Source organism: Hippoglossus stenolepis, chromosome 23, assembly GCF_022539355.2.
Source record: "Hippoglossus stenolepis isolate QCI-W04-F060 chromosome 23, HSTE1.2, whole genome shotgun sequence".
Taxonomy (NCBI): Eukaryota; Metazoa; Chordata; class Actinopteri; order Pleuronectiformes; family Pleuronectidae; genus Hippoglossus; species Hippoglossus stenolepis.
Genome location: NC_061505.1, coordinates 2,369,297 through 2,386,134, shown reverse-complemented (window position 1 = coordinate 2,386,134; position 16,838 = coordinate 2,369,297). Strand labels below are relative to the sequence as shown.

General features: G+C 47.3%; 1 protein-coding gene across 1 annotated transcript in view; it reads right to left on the bottom strand.

Annotated features, from left to right (window-relative positions):
- Positions 1-2,342: 2,342 nt before the first annotated feature.
- The window catches only part of nhsl2 (NHS-like 2), a 74,445-nt gene continuing 59,949 nt past the window's right edge, over positions 2,343-16,838 (bottom strand). Inside the window, exons 4-10 of the mRNA XM_035149014.2 lie at positions 16,141-16,390; positions 9,795-9,983; positions 7,929-9,048; positions 6,681-7,845; positions 6,276-6,585; positions 5,613-5,721; positions 2,343-5,041 (exon numbers count right to left, since the gene is read on the bottom strand). Of these exons, the coding sequence (XP_035004905.2) occupies positions 4,702-5,041; positions 5,613-5,721; positions 6,276-6,585; positions 6,681-7,845; positions 7,929-9,048; positions 9,795-9,983; positions 16,141-16,390 (3,483 nt within the window). The 3' untranslated portion in view covers positions 2,343-4,701. The remainder of the gene's footprint in view (positions 5,042-5,612; positions 5,722-6,275; positions 6,586-6,680; positions 7,846-7,928; positions 9,049-9,794; positions 9,984-16,140; positions 16,391-16,838) is intronic.

The window sequence follows — 16,838 nt, the reverse complement described above, 5'->3', positions numbered from 1 at the left end:
TCTGTCGGCGTCACTGAAAATAATCTCTGCCAAGTCTCCAACTTAACCTTAAACTTTGTACATTTGTGTCTCTTAGCAACAGGTTGCTCGCGCAGCTGCAGACGCCGCCTGCAAAATTAAACCGAAATTAATTAACCGGCGATTGCTTGATCTGCTTCCCCGCACCTTTTATCGCCTAGCAGGGAAAGAGGCAGAGAGAGTGAGAGAGAGGGGAAAGCTCTTAACGTGATTACTCCTCCGACGACGGGGAGAGAGAGGAGGTGAGGGAACAGAGGACGGAATAGAAACGTATAAATTTCGGCGTGGTAATCCCCACATTCAGCAGAATCCAGCCGAACACCTCATCCTCCCCTCCTTCCTCTCTTTCCCCACCTCGTCCTCCCAAAGACGGGATAATGGATTAAATATTCAATATCTTCCTCTCGCCGGCTCTCACTCTCATACTTTATAGAAATGACATTTTCAATATAATATAACTGTCAGCGTGTTTTAGAGGCCGGTAGTATTGCATTACAGAAATTTCTTGGAGGCCGAGCTGCTTCGTTTGCAGAATTAATCGCAGCTGGGGTTAAACTCACCACGAAGCAACCAGATTATCACATGAGGGATAAAACATATATTTGGCGGGAGTTTTTGTTCTGGCTCCGCCCATTGATAATGAACCAACCAATGGGATTATTTCAGCCTCCGTAGCCGCTCAGAGCCTGAGAAATATTAGCAAAGAACTAAAGTATCTCAACAGAAGAGATGACACCCTCGTTTTCTTTGTGTTCACAAATAAAACAACACAATGGTTTCATGATCGCATGTGGGTTTCAAAAAAAGTTTGTCTCGTTCTGGCCACTTCCCTGTTCGGTCTCAGATATGTGATTGGTCTGAGTGAAAAATATCGTGATACCAACTAAACGCTGCTCGGGGAAACTGTTTATTTAATAAACGCTTAAAGCAACACTATGTAACCTTCACTGAGCAACAGCGCCCTCTGCATATGCTGGATATTACCCATGATCCTCTGCTTCCTGACCCAGAAGAGCTGCTGCTGTAACAAATCCACCAAACCCTTATTTAGAATTCTTCATATTTTCAAAGTTTCCTGCTGAATATTGTAGATAAACTCTGGTTTTTAATAACTTCTGAGTCTTTTTAACTGATCTCAGTTCAGCTTCACTCTTCAACTGGAGCTGATTGTGACAGTTGAAGCTGACTCTCAGTCAGTTCTTCTCACAGGAGATGGAACCCACTCACCAGAGTTACAGAGAACAGACGTTCAGGGAGCGAAGGAGGAAACTTTCTCCTGATCACTGAAACATCACACTCATTTTCAAAAGCTGCGTAGTGTTGCTTTGAAACGTCCCGATCACCAGATTCCTAAACGCTACCTCCAACACGTCATTTTGTCCTGATTCAGCAAAAGTTGTGTTTGTGTGTGAACCACCAAGGCAGCTGAAATAAAAAAAATAAAAATGTAACATAAAAAAGTTTTAAAAAACAACACGAGGCGCCGCAGCAACACGCCCATGATTCAGTTTACAAGGCAAACAAACACAGAGTTTTATAGGTTCTTCATTTTTTTCATTCACTAAATATTTAAAACAAGCGTCACTTGACGAGTCGTCATAAACGGTAATTTCTTCAGTTTTAAAATCTTTTTTCAGGATGATGGTTTACCTGAAGGATGTGTGTGACAGTTTTTGTTTTACTCTGCTGCTGTTGTTGTGTACATTTCCATCCAATAGGGGGAGCTCTGACTCAATAGCACCGAGGGATAGTTTTGCTGTCAGGAGACGACAGGTTCCCCTCCTCTCTCTACGGGGGTCCGTTCATGCAGGGTGGGGGGGTAGGTCATGATTTTAGAGCTGAACCACTGATGGAAGCGTCCAATCATTGATCCAGAACCGAGGGTCGTCCAGGATTGAGGACCACAGGGCGTTCCGTCCACAGTCCCAAAGTCCTCTTACGCAAAAACAAAGTCAAACCCTGCCTGTTTCTGTTTGTGCACAGATCCACTCACTCACCCACTCATTCATCCACGTTCATTCCATCGTCTATGGATCGTGGAAAAGGTAAAAAAAAACATATAAAAACTCAAAGAGCGAGAGAGAGAGAGAAGGCAGAAGATAAGCACTGATAGAAATATGTTTCATGCACTATCAAGCGAAGCACAGCGTCTATTTTTCTTAACAGTCATTCATTGACATTCATCCGGTGTCGCGTCGTCTGTCGAGCTCAGATGCATAGACTGAATGCAAAGAGAGGTGAAGGGGAGGAAGAGCGAGATGAGAGAGAAGAGACGGCAGAGACAAGAGAGGGTTAACGGAAAGTGGGAGAGGGTCAAAAGAGGTGGGGAGAGGAAGATAAGGATTTAGAAAATGGAGGCGGCGCTACAGAGAGTTGCTATTTGTCAGCGAAGAAAGAGAGCGTGCGATGTGCCAGGGAGGTCGCAGGAGGGAAAGAGAGAGATGATGCTAATTGCAGAGAGGCACCAGCAGTGATGAAAGGAGGCGAGGAGCGAGCGGCGAGGAGGTGGAGGAGGTGGAGGAGGAGGAGGGCGGCGCAGGCCGTCGTCTCCCCTCTGAGACGATAGAGACGGAGGATGTTAATGTGCACAGAGGACAAAACAAAAAGGAACGACCCGGCCCCGTGACATCACTCTGGAACTGGAGACAGACGGATGGACTTTTCAACAGGTCTCACAAAATGTCTGACTAAAGTCACAGGACTTCGTCATTCAGCCAATCAAAGCTTCTGCTTCCATCATCATCCGATTGATTCCCTTCTGGGGTCTGGATCACAAACTGTGTCCCAATTCAAAGTCTTAGAAGACGAGGGCCGAACTGGAATAAGATGCTATGGTCTACGAGGAATTTCCAACTTGTCCGTTGCATCGTTACTTTGAGCCGCTGCACTTACTGCAGCTCAGCCGACCGGATACCGAGCTCGTTATCTCCATCACCGGTCAGCAGTGAATCCTGAGATAGGATTCAACCGCTGGACCATTCGGTGCTCGGGAACTGAAGGACGCAGGAAATGGCCCAGCCTCCATTAAGACAGGTCTACGTTCCAGAATGCAAAGATTAGGTGGAAGAGGGGGGGGGGTGACTGCGTGATGACAAACACACAAACACACACAAGCCAGAATATGCACACATGTTGGAGACATACGTTCATGCACTCCCTCCCTCTGTGTCTCCCTCTTTGTTCTTGGCATTTCCCTCTACACACACACACACACACACACAGACACACAAAGACGAGTGCAGACACACACATATGCACAACTCGGTCCCCTCTGGTCTGTTTGTAGTTTTTTAACAGTCCTTTGGTCCCGTCACCAGAGACCAAAAAATGAATAAAAACCCTGTTGAATAACCAGGCCTGCGTCATGCTCTCCGTCCAGAAAATCAACAGGCATGATTTCATCTGCACACACTCTCGTACAAACACACACACTCGTACAGACACACACTTGTGTAGATCTCCGAGGCGTTCCTCTTGAGTCTGTGTGTGTTTTCTCTCCGTGGGCAGTTTGTAGTCCAAGCTGTTGGCTGCTCTGTCTGTACATTATCTTTGAATGCAAATGACTGATAGATGAGCGACTCTGATCTTTGTACACGATACATAAAGTACAATCCAACCGAACATGTACAGTTTATGGCCATCTAGCAAAAAAAAATATATGCAAAAAAAACCAAAAATCTAAACAAAGACTTAAAAAATAATGATTGACGAGGATCTCAAGAAGAAAACGCAGCGATGCAAAGGCTGCACCGTGTAAACGAGCTCCAACGCTAAAGAGAAGAAAAAAAGTGCTTGCGTCCATTTGCCTCTGTGGAATGTTTCGTGAAGGTCCACATCCAGGTTCAGAGCACGAGGAACAAAACGTGTGACATGCTCATGCCTCATCTTCGGTGGCGAAAAGCCCCCTTGTGGTCTCTCTTTGTAAATCCTCCGCTTCATCTTCTCTAGTGAAAACGACAGCGCTGCTACAGCAGTGATTTTACCGTAGAGAGGAGCCGTGATGTCCAAGGTGTCGAGAACGTTTGCTTTCTCAGGTGCCTCGTCACGCCGCGAGGAATTTACCCTTCGTTTCATGTAAGTCTACAGGTGTCGGTGCTGTGGTGCTACTGGCTGGAAAGTTCAAGTTCCAAGAAGAAGAATTTGAAAGTCTTCTGTATGTTATTCCATTTGTTTCTTGGATATATTTCATTACTGATCATCTGCGGATCAGTACGACTGGTTAAAGATTCATTAACCACTGTCTTCATCAGGGACTCTTGTTGTCGTCATCCAGAAGGAGCCAGGAGTAAATAGATCCACTGTAGAACCACATAATCCCCGGCGTCTGCTCCACGCACTCATTAATCCATCCGACCTCCACACTGAAGAAACTCCGTGAGGAAAACAGGGTGCACATGTTGAGGCACAGCCTCATAGCCGCCACCTTTTCAATATTGTGAGAACCTGTATCGTTCTCCACAACTTCCTCTCTTTCCAATAGGGAACCGGTTTGACAGATGACTATAGCGCTCCAACCATGGAAGGGACCATTTTGTCCAAAACTGTGCTCCATTTTGATTGGACAGTGCAAATGGTCGATCAGTAGTTGGAGCGATCTGGTTGGTCAGAGGGTCCCATCTGTAGAATTGTTTAGTAGCTTTGTCATCAGCAAACGGACCTGGTTCACACTCATGATACTTCCATTCACTGGTCGTTGGGTTTGCCGTTCCCAGGTGCTGCCTCTTCTCCCTCCGCGGACGTCGATGTGTTGGTTGAGAACTCGGTGACCCGTCGTGCCAGAGGGTTTGTGCTTTTGAGAAGCTCCATGGCGGAAACTCTGGCCCCTCCGCTGGAAGACTTGCTGCCTTTCTTCTGAAGCAGGGCCATGAAGTTGTCATTGCGGGAGCTTGACCTCTGACTGCTGCCTAAGGTCATGGTCCGGAGTTCGGTGCTACCGGCGCTGTGCTTCACGGGGGATACCAGGCTCTGTCGGCTGCCAAAGGAGTCGGTCGGCTCCTTGCGACCCAGAACCCTTCGCTTGGACCTGAAGAAAAGGGAAGAGTCCAGATCAAGTCAGACGACTTACACGTAGATGAAGATCTCTCACTTTAGTCGATAAAAATCTAAACACGTCACAAACGAAGGGATTCCAGTCTTTCTTGTTGGAAATGAAAACATTGACTCTCGATAACTCTGCCTTTCAAACTATTTTCAGCATAATTTCAGGTAACATCATGAACACTTGTTGCTTAGAGACAAGCTTTCTTGTGATTCTCTGTGTGTGCTTGCATACATGTGTGTGTGTGTGTGTGTGTGCTGCTGGTCATCCAGTAATCCTCTGTACGTGAAGCCGTTGCTAGGGAACCTTGTGGTCTGTCCGCCTCACATCCTTTCAACAAGACAATTCGGCGTTCGTCACATGCTCTGGGCTATAATGAGCCGGCAGGCAAGCTCGGTAATGGCTGAGAACATTTGTGCAGTAAAAATAACTTTCCAGGCAATTTTTCTCTTTACCTTTCAAACAGCTTTTTAAAGAAAGCCCTCAGCTGTAATATCTAAATATAAATACCAGAATGAAATATGTATTGGGTGAACGTGTGTGTGCATGTGCAAACCTGTGTATTATAGTGAAAAGGTCTTCGGTGGTGTGTGTTGTCGGTGTGGCCGGCAGGTCGTCATCTGCCTCCTCGGCAATGTGGAGCACAGTCTTCTCATCGGAGTCATCTGCACACGACGGAGAAATCATATTAAAATGTTATATTGAAATGTATTTTCTATTTGTAGTCCATGAAATGTTTTTGTGTCTTGACAAATTAAAAAGTGTTGATCTCAGCTGCAACACAGCTGGAAACTACTGTGTTTTGATTTGGTCCAACTTTAAAGCAATCGAGTTTGATTCGCTTCACAACCTGGGAAACGTCTTCTGGCAGAATGAGGAGGTGAAGCATCAAACTCAGCGGGAAAGAATCAAACGAAGCCGCCGAGGCAGGTTATCATTAAACACATGCACACAGAGCGATAAGGAAGAGGTGAGGAGCTCCAAAGATTCTCTGCTTAAACGTGAAAATTATGATTCATGTTTAAGTGCAGATAAAGAAGTGCTACAGGGGTTAGTTAAATGAACTCACTGCTGCTAGTCAAGTCATTTAGAGGCTAAACATAACTTCTTAGGGTAGACCATGGACGAGTGGATTGCATTACTTGGAAGGACATTTTGATCTTTTGATTTCACAAGAAAACAGAAACACATGATTTCCGCAGCGTCTCGATAAACATACCTGCCCCGATCCCAGTGCTGGCCATCTTCCCCTCGAGCTCAGTGAAAGAGGAATCCTGCAGAATTGACTGAAGCGACGACTCTTTAGAACTCTCCTCGTCTGGTTCCAAGTGGTTCTCATCTAGCTCTGGCATATCTGGAACACAGGGAGCGCTGGGAAGATCGTCTGGTGGGAAGGCTCCAACTGGAGAGCGAAGGCCCACGGGGCTGTCGGCCTGCGGCGTCTGTCGATCGGCGCTGCCATTCGTGGAGGAGTGGACCGACGTGGGAAGAAGCAGAACACTGGGCTTCTTGGGGACTGGAGGAGGAACCTGGGGAAGACATTTGAATGTTTTAACATCACCTCTGTGCAGCAGTGATGTGCATCTACATTGTTCGTCCCTGGATGATGGGGGATCATTCTCACCTTGGGTTTCTTTTTGTCTGACAGCTCTGCCAGACAGGAGATTGTCATTCTCGAGGGGAGTGTCTTGCTCTTGTCCGGGAGATCCTGGGCCTCCTGATTACTGCATGGAGAAGGGAGTGAACCTCCATCTTCAGGCCCAAGCCGGATCTCGTGGTCGGATTCAAATTCAGGCTCTAACGCTGGGTCCTCCAGGAGAGGCTGAGGATCTGGGAGCGGAGGGAGATCAAAGAGGGAGTGGGAGTGGGGGAGGAATGGATGATCATAACCAGTTTGTGAGTTGGCGGTGAAATTTGAATCTGGGAGACCAGAAGGACTTGATAAAGTTTGAGGAGGAGGTTTTTTGGGTTTGGGTTTTCTCATGACTTTGTAGATGTTGCCCAAGGGCACAGGCCGGTCCACGGGTGAGCCGGGTGGTGAGTCAAGGGCAAGAGGGGACGTAGAGGAGGGGGAAGGAGACTTGATGAGGAGGTTTATGGGTCGCTTAGGCAAAGGGGGCTTGACAGCGACAGGTGGTTTGGGTTTTGGTAGAGTGGGCGGAGGGCTGGGGAATTCACAGAAGTCTCTGCCATGCTGCTCTTCTTCAATGGTGTCAGACGCACCATCGGGACAGTCCTCGAGGTCTCCCCGAGAGACAGAGCGAAGCCGAATAGTCTTCAGCTCGTTCTGGGTAACAACAGGCAAAGCGTGTGAAGAGCTCGGACTGACTTTCCCTGGTTTAGCTGCTGTGGAGGTGTCAGAATGCCGTCTACTGGCCTTTTGCTTCGGCTTGATTGAACACAGCTCCAGATGTGCATTCCCGGGCATCTCAAAGGACAATCGAGATCTTGCAGATGGGTCCTTGGGTGAAGGAAGTGACGATTTCCTTTCTGGAATCTTCGGGCGCATCTTACACCCCAACGTCCCGAGTGTCCCCTGACCTGCCACATGGCTGAGTGGAACAGTCGGAGTGGGAGTCTCTGACTGGCTGGAATAGCCACTTGATGGTGACATAAGTCCCGGGGGTTTGAAGGGTGAGGACGCCTTGACTTCAGTTTCCATGGAGAGCTGCGAGGGCGAGGTGCCTCTGGAGGTGGAGGGAGAGTCGAGAAGTGACTCAGAGCTGCTTCTGACTTTCATACATTCAATCACTGTGGTACCAGTCGCTGTGCTGGAGCCTGATAGAGACCTGAAAAAACAGAAGAGTGTATTTTTTAACAAAGTATAAAGATGTATACTTTACGTAACATGAAGTGTAGTTTTATTTTCTACCTGTAGGGGTCACTCTTCCAGTCCCCGAGCTGCCAGTGAGTGGGGAAGGTCAGTTCCGTCTCTCCCTCCCTCTCTGGTGGCTGAACCTCCAGGCTTGGGGGTCCATCGCTGCCTCCATGTCCCAGCTCCCTCTCACTAACATTGGGTCTAGAGGAGCAGGAGGAGCTGGGCAGGAGGAAATCAGGCTGGAAGTCTGGGAAGTGATCCCTCGGGATATGCAAGCTCTTCGGGCGTCCATCCCGATAAAGGCCACCGTCATGGTGGATTCTTCCCTCGGCTTCTCCGAGATTCTTCATTAAAGAGACGCTCCTCACTGGAGGCGGTGGCTTGCGCTTGGACTTCTTAAGCGAGATGGAGCGGGAGCGTAGGCGCAAGCGGCCGTCTGCGCTGTAGTCCGAAGCCGTGACAGATATCGTATCAGTGGTACTGGCACTGTCTTCGGAGCTGCCTCTAGGGTAGAGGAGAGCGTAGTTCTCGCTCAAACCGAGGAAGTGGTGATGCTGTTGTTGGTGGTCTGTTATTGCCAAAGCGTTTCCATTCCCAGTGGACATAATGTTCCCATCTGGCTGGCCCACACCACCCTCGGTAAAGCTGAAGGAGCCAGATTCTGTGGGTGTGGAAAGGGAACGCTCCCGGAACTTGAAGGCTTTCTGTGCTGCTATGGAACGGGCTGACCTCTCCCTCCCTCTCCCCGCCTCCCCAACTCCCCCTCCCCCACCTCGTCTCCCTCCGTCCGCCGCGGCTCCTTCCGTCTCGCTCCGCTTCCCCATCGACGGCGTTACCAGTGAAATCCCCGGCACGATATTCCCTCCTCTCCCCGAAGAGTCCGTCACAGACGTGAACGAGCTGCCGTGCGAGCTCATCGACTGTCCCGAGCTCACCAGCATCACGCCGTCCTGCAGCCCTCTACCGGCATGGCCGATGATGCTGTGCTGTTTGGGGGGCACCGCCGGGCCTTTGCTCATGCTGTAGTTGTAAGGCTCGTTCCACGCCCCGGGAGAAAAGGTGGAGCCCTTCGGTCCGTTCCAGGAAGCGGAGGGTGTGTTTGAGCACAGCAGACCAGAGTGGTCCATAGTGCCTGGGTGAAGTTGGTTTGAGACACGATGCTCTACAGCTTTATCTGTGAAGGAGAACGGCAAGGTAGAGATTATTTAGAAAAAGCTTTTACGACCAGACAGCAACATAACTCCCGAACAAAAAGCCTTTTCAGAGAAGCTGGCATTGCTGTAGCCTGACAAACATAAAAGTCTGAGCTTATCTTCTACAGTTTTAGATTCTGCTTCTTCTCGCCAGTCTGCACATGAGGCCTTGTTCGGGTTAAACTGTTTGTGTGAACTATTCATACTTAAAGAATGTCCTTGTTGCAGTGAATAAATCAATGAGCCACGGAAAGTTCCTGACCGCCACCAACGCCACCTTTCACTGAGAGAAACAGGTAAATACGAGGGATGGAAGTGAATAGCACTTCATTAATCTGTGTGGAGCTTTTGTTGAAATAAAAAACAGGTGGGTGGAAAGTAGATAGAGAGAGTGAGTCCTTCGAATGTGGGATTAAACACAAAAACATAGGAAAATACAGGTGAAATTAATGGTTCATCCATCTTCAAGTTTTGGGCCAACGTACAACGCCTCTGCACCAGTAATTTCAAACTTGATTCCAAATTGCAGTAATGTACAAAAACGTTAGGTTCCCTAACATCATCTCAAACAGCAAACATCCCTCCTGGTCCCTCTTGCCTGTCTCTGGCTGAAGGTGAAGCACAGTTCATCTGAGCTGTAACAAGATCTCCACCCGGGGAACACGAGAGGAAACTGGATTTAAAAAAAAACAACACTGGGGGAGGGTCGGGAGCTTTTCGCACACACCTGCAGGTAAGGTAGTGTCGAGGTCAGAGTGCGTCTTCCTCAGGGGGAGGCTCTGGTGGGGGGTGTCCGTGACAGGCTCCAGGGAGTGGGGCTGGTGGGGGAAGGGGTCCCCTGGAGACGGGGACGGGGACGGGGAGTGCTGGAGGAGGTCGACGCCGTGGAATTTCCCTCCTCCTCCTCCTCCCTCACCTGGAGGAGAGGAAGAACAACAACAGGGAGGTCAGCAAGAGGAAGAGAAGACTCGTTCTACTTCACACGCAGGAAATTCAATGTGACTGGAATCCAGTTTCTGAGAAGGCAACAAAAGAGAGCATCACTCATTTGACCTGAAACCAGCAGCTTGATCACAACCTGTGGCTGCAGGGGGCGCTGTTGCTCAGTAACAGTTTTGGAAACATTACAGAACTGTCCACATGAAGTTCAGTCAAATACTCAGTAAGGACGATGTTTTCACATTTTGCTTTAACTGTTACGTAACAAATTAAATATCCCCCCTTTCTCCGCCTTCACCTCCATATACTTCTTCACTTTCACTTCCCCACTCTGTCATACAGCCACAAATTCCTCCATTGTTAGTGTAATACTCAAATTATAGCCAGGGGGCAAAGTGAGAATGAACAAATTAAGGCCGCTTGCTAATAAATGCGGCTGTAAAAAAAAAAAAGGAAAGAAACTCCCAGGAGGGTTGAAATTAACTCCACTAAACCGCTGGTGCTAATTTCGACACAATGCACATTTCCACTCCATGAATAATAAAACGGTTTGAGGAGCGAGGGTGGTCCCTGACTGATGGTTTGAGACCCCTCGTTTAAAGCACCGGGAGACTTGGTGAATACCAGCAATTTACGGACAACAGCCTTAATGATTTCTGGGTTTTTCATCATGTTGGTTCTGATACTCGAGGTTTGTTTAAAGGAGACTTATGATGCTTTTTCAGTTTTACTCTCCTCTAGTGTGATTTTTGTTTGTTTGTAAAAGGTCCGGTGCTGGAAGTGGTTGACCAATCACAACAGGGGGGGTCTTAAAGAGACAGGAGCTTTGAGACAGACGCTGAAGAGAGGAGCTGCAGCCATGGACACTACGAGGACAGTGATGTGTCTTCTGAACATTAGAGCATGTAAACCTTCTCCAGTCAAATCTAAACGATCGACCTGAATATGAGCGGAACACGTCTCCATTAAATCCACAGATCTTACAGCACTTCGCTAACGAGAGTTCACCTCAGCTGAAGTGCGGATGAGAAAAGAGGAGATTCACCTCCACGCTTGAAGAGCTTTTACCGTCACGATAAGCCTTCATGTTTATGTTTTACATCTTCTGCCGTCATGTTTTAATCCAGAGTGACGTACAGCAGATGCTGCTGAGAAGCCTGCTGCTCTGTTGTACTTCCTGTCCTTCCGATGTCTCGTCTGGGCCGGCGATCATCCAATGAGTCATCGGAGGCAGCAGGTAGCCACTTGACTACCTCAGTGACCTGCAGCGCAGTCGCTCACCGGTCTGGTGCTTCTGTTTTGACGCCGTCAGCCATGTTTTATAGCCACAGTCCATAAAGATGCAGGCTACTGATAAATTTGATCTCCACCCGCAGAGTGATGTCATTGAGAAGTCTGTTTCCCTGGGATATTAAATCTGACAGATGCAAAAACACAAACTCCCCAAAATCAATGAGTCAAAACGTAAAATGAATCAAATTGATCGACAAACAAACAGAAGCAGCGCAAAACAAAAGAGTTGTTGATCGTACAGACAGCGTCGATGACGGGCGTCTGTTCTGTTGTCAAACTCAATAACTACTACGTTTTGTGGAGTACAAACCGATGCTGCAAATTGAAAATCAAAGACAAAGAGCGTAGAAAACACAGACATCCACCATCTGTCCGTCTGTGTTTGTTTCCTCTCGTGAGCTTTTTGTCACAAATGTCTCCTCCTGTCCTGCGTCCATGTTGTTTCCCGTCGTGTCCCGGTTGCTGTGGCTCGTATTAATTATACATCCACAACACAGACTCACAACTGTTGGAGTTGTCTGAGCGACCGAAGAGCGAAGAGAGACACTGACGACGAGACGTTTTATTTTTCACAATGGGTCTCGAAGAACGAGGCAGAATTTGAGCAACTAATTGTTTGTTAGTTTTGGGACAACATTTCGCTGTTTGGTCCCATTAAGCAGTGAAACGTTTTTAAATCGTTGTTTCTCTTTTGAGGCCATTCTGCATCTCGGAGTCTCTTTGTAAATATTCTGCATTTCCTTTGGGTCACTTATAGTTGTTTATCGTCTCCGTAGTTGTTATATGAAGTCGTCTTTTTGTTTTAATTTCGCTTCACTTTGTTAGTTTTGTGACTCTGTGGACATTTTGCATCTTCTTGCAGCAGTTTTGACAGATTTTCAAACAATATGCATTGATTTTTAGGAAGTGATTTCAGAGAAAGACCTCAGCTCAGCTCCGTTAAGTTAATGAACAGGAACTTATTTCTAAAGTTATTGATTATTGATTTCCCAACTATCAATGGATATCTAGAGAAAACAAACTTGCTTGTTGATGTCATGGAAAAAGCCTTAAACAGACATTGCATTGTTTAATTTCATGTTCTCTGCTCCTCTCACTGAATACCTGCCTCTTCTCATCTCTATCTCTCCAGCACAGAATCCACCTCAGTCAATCATCTGTGTGTTTAGCTCATTCACCGGGTGTCAGTCAATGGCCGTTCCCCACTGTGCATGAATAAATAAGAGCGTTTGGGCCGAGAACATCTGAAACCATCCGTCAGAAGACGAAGCTGTGACTCAGCCGTCGAGGGGCTAAATATAACTTCCTTCCTAAATACGACAATTTTGACGCTCACACTCTCGAGCAGCAAACACGTACACGAGTCACATCTACGTCCCGTCACTCTCCCAGATCGTTATTCTCCTCCTCGATCGGCCTCTTCTCCGATCGAGCCGCTGTCTGGAGGCTGAGAGTCTTTGTGTTGCTCCCTGCAGCCATAAATAATGGACACTATTTCAACTATCAGCAGCCTTCAGCCGAGAGACGATGATTCATTCATCATCACGTCTTCAGCGCGCGGCCTCAGATTCACTGCCTCGCTGTCAGCGGGGAGTTTTTTCAAGATGGCAGATGATGGGTTGGACTGGACCTCGTCCAAGAAACATGCAACAGGTTTAATATCAGATTATTTTCTTAGCTTGTCAACTGTTCGGCCGGTTTTCAGGATTAAACCCTAAAAACAAATGAACACGAATGGATTTGTCAGATCTTTTGAAGTCAGTTTGATGTTTTATAAAAATGGAGCCGCTATAGAAATTCCTGCCTTTCTCCCACTAAATGATATTTTATCTTCAAACGCCAACTTTTAACCTTGGAAACAGCAGCTGACAAACGTCGCATGAAGCCGATGACGCCTGTGATTCGGTCCGAAGCTGCAGGAGCAGGTGAGTCAGTGGATCTTGAGCGGAGGATGTTTTCATGGTCAAACCGTCGAGCAGAGAAAGTCCGTGAGCGTCATGACCAACGAGCAAAGCATATGAAATGAGTGCAGACTGATTTGTTTGCGCCTGCTCTGCATTCACGTTTCGCTCAACGCTCATTCATGAAAACTGCCGGAGCGTGATGTGCAGAGACGGAGAGACGGACGAGGGGAGAGAGAGCGGATTGAGAATCAAGACAAAATGTTCTCTCATTACCCTTCATTCATTATTCTCTCATCCTGCATCCCTCCATCATCTTAAAACTTCATTTTCTCTCTTCCTCCGTCTTTACTATCCTTCAGGCTCACTCACATTTCTTCCTCTCTTTTCCGTAACTGCTGCTTTTTCCCCCCTCTCCTCTTCTTCTTCTTCTTGTTTTTTTTTTTTTAGGAGGGAGAGAGAAAAGTGGCGAGTTACCATGGCAACAGTAAGCTGGCTGCAAGCTACCTGTACGCTGGTTTACAGAGAGAGAGAGAGAGGGATGGAGTGAAAGAGAGGCAGAGGGATGAGAGACGGGCGTCACGGTCAAAAAGCTGAATAAGTCTGGTGATATTTTCTTTTTTTCTTTTCAACAAATCCCAGGAAAAGACGAAAATCAACAATGAATTGATCCAATAACAAATATTGTCACAGTCAGTGATCAAACATGAGAGAGTGTTGAGCTGACCTGGTTCCTTCATTACAAACAACAAGGGCACAGCACATTAAATCCACTTATTCTCACGTACGACAACCTGCTGCTGTAAAAACACACTAAAACAACAAGTGTTGGCGCCAGGGGGTGGAGCCTGACTGAGACACTGCACGCCCACCTACACCTGCACCCATTGGACGGTACCAGCACGCTACCCACGCCCCAATGCGTGACCATGAAGCTACATTGAAGAGGACGTGAAACTCGCGGCTAGTTACTAACGGGCTACATTATACAAACAGAGGAGTTACCCCCTGCTGGTCATTCGAGAGAATACATGTAGCGGGGACTTCGGCAGTCTAACGTCCATTTTTATATATAAAGTCTGTGTATCCAACCAAGTGCAACACCACAGGCGTGCACCCTCACATCCTGACCTTCTACTCCCCGACGCAGCGGGTGAGGAGGGCGACTGAGGTAGAGGGAGGAAGACAGACGGAGGGGGAGACGAGGGACAGAGGAGATATTTAACTATAAATGGATCTGCATGAGGGGAGAGGCACCGAGTGACGGAGCAGTTGCTATGCCAAAAACCAGGAGGACCACACACACACACACACACACACACACAGACACACAACCACACATGCTAAGACACACACACACATATGCACCCAAATAAAACAGGGAGGACGCTTGGTTGAGACGAGAAGCAGCAGGAGTGTCAGAACGATGTTGGTGGGGATGACCACAGCATACTAACAGCTCTGACAGTGCACACACACCACCCCCCCCTCCCACACACACACACACAGACACAGACACACAAACACAACGCACACAAGCACACAAGCAAAGCTGAGAGCCAGAGATGAGCAAGGACGATAGAGAGAATGTGATCATAAGAAGAAAATGTTCTTGACGCAACATCTTCTTTCTGCTGCTGCGTTTTCGCCCTCAAACTCGGGTCAAGTAGGAAACTGTGTGTGTCTGTGTGTGTCTGTGTGTGTATTCATTATTACCATTAATACAAAAACATGGTGGAAGGAGGCGGAGACGTGTCGTCCATCTTTATTTATCTGTGTTTGTCTGTCTGAGATGTTTTCCTCTCTCAGCGAGTGAAGCAGTTTAAGTCCCGTTACAGTGATGTGACCTCCAAAGAGGCGTAAATTCACATTTATTTCACTTTTCCCTTCAGTGTAATTTCCCACGACTCTCACTGTTACCGCCGACTCTCGGGAGGAAAACACGACTCGTCCCTGGAGAACAACACAGAATGTCACTGGAGGAAAAGGTTTTCATCGTCTTGATGTTTTTTTGCCCCGGAGGCGTGCAGCGTGCGGCGTGCGGCGTTTAGCACAAAGTCACCAGTGTTTTTAATTTACTACTGACTATATGGTTAAGACAAAATGTTGTTTAAACCATATATTCAATGAACCGTTCAGGTTTAGTTTTCTGGAGATAACATCGGGTGGTTCACTTCCGTTAGGAGCTCGTCCTTTGGAATCTATGGGTTTATAATCTGTGAGTTATTTCTGTTTGCTGTTTTCTTTAGATTAAATGTTTTGTAAGAAAATGGTGAAAAATACCAATCACAAGCTCCCAGATTCCGATTTAATGTCTTCAAAAGGCTTGTTTTATATAAAAAACAATCAAAAGCCTAAATATATCCAATGTCCAATAATATGAAACATATGTGCAAAAACATATGTTTGACAGAAATGAGTCACTTCTTGTTTTCATCAGTTAATCACCTAAACCCTGGAACACTATTTAGAAATGTGTCTAAAAAGACAGTCCTAGCATCCGAGCGTCGAGCACTTTGATTGGATAATCACCAGCACTTCACAGACTGGATGCCAGCTGCCTCTGTTTACATCAACCCATTTAAATACAGCCCTGCTCGGTGGCTCGGGATCAGTCCGGTGCCGGCGATGAAACATTCATGAATCCTCCGTCAGTGCCAAGTCCAAAAACATGGAGGGAATATTATATATTATCTATAATGATTTGCTCCAGAGTTTCCACAACAGTTAAACTTCAATTACTCCAAGAAAACATCCTGGAGGCTCAGTGAGTTCAGATGATTGTTAAACAACTGGAATGTGCCCGACAGTCGTCTTTACATAAAGAACAAAACACACAAACAAACGAAAACTCTTGGAAAATATCTCCGTCACCTCAAATGGGAACTTTTGCATTATCATCGTATGAATGTGGCCGTTACTGGTCTTGGTTTATCATACCTGTGATGTCGTGTGGTAAGAAGTGTGCCGGCGCGCGTCTCCCCAGGTGCCAGCGGGGTTTCTCTGCGATGGGCGGCCCGGTGTTCGCCGACGTGGCGGTGCTGCTGCTACTGTTGTTACTACTCCAGCCCAGAGGAGGGCGATCTGAGCCGCAGGGGGACGGGGTCGGGGAGGGGGACGGGTCGGTCGCTGACCTCAGTCCGAACACAGAGGAGGAGGTTTCATCTTCGTAAAGCTGTTTGGACGCCGGCTGGAAGAAGAAGAAGAGACAACGGTTGTGTTAGACTTCAGACTGCATGATGTCCAGAGAGACCAAAAGGTTGTTAGTTTGATTACCCAATTATATGTGTGTTTCTAATGTGTCCTTGAGCAAATCAAATCCAAATATAGGCCTATCAACTGCCAAATTGCCGTTAAGCAAGGCACCGAAACCGCTGCAATGCAAGGAGCACTGCATTCTGTCCTCTCCGTGTCTGGAAAGGCGTTGAGTGAACGTAAATGCAGATGAAATCCATGTGTACAGTAGAAAGTCAAAATCTAACTGTGATCATCCCAAACAGAGAGAGAGAGAGAGAGAGGGAGAGAGAGAGAGAGAGAGAGAGAGAGAGAGAGAGAGAGAGAGAGAGAGAGAGAGAGAGAGAGAGAGGCACTAACTTATCGGGGGTGTTAAGCAGTTTGCCGAAGCGATGGTGTGTCAA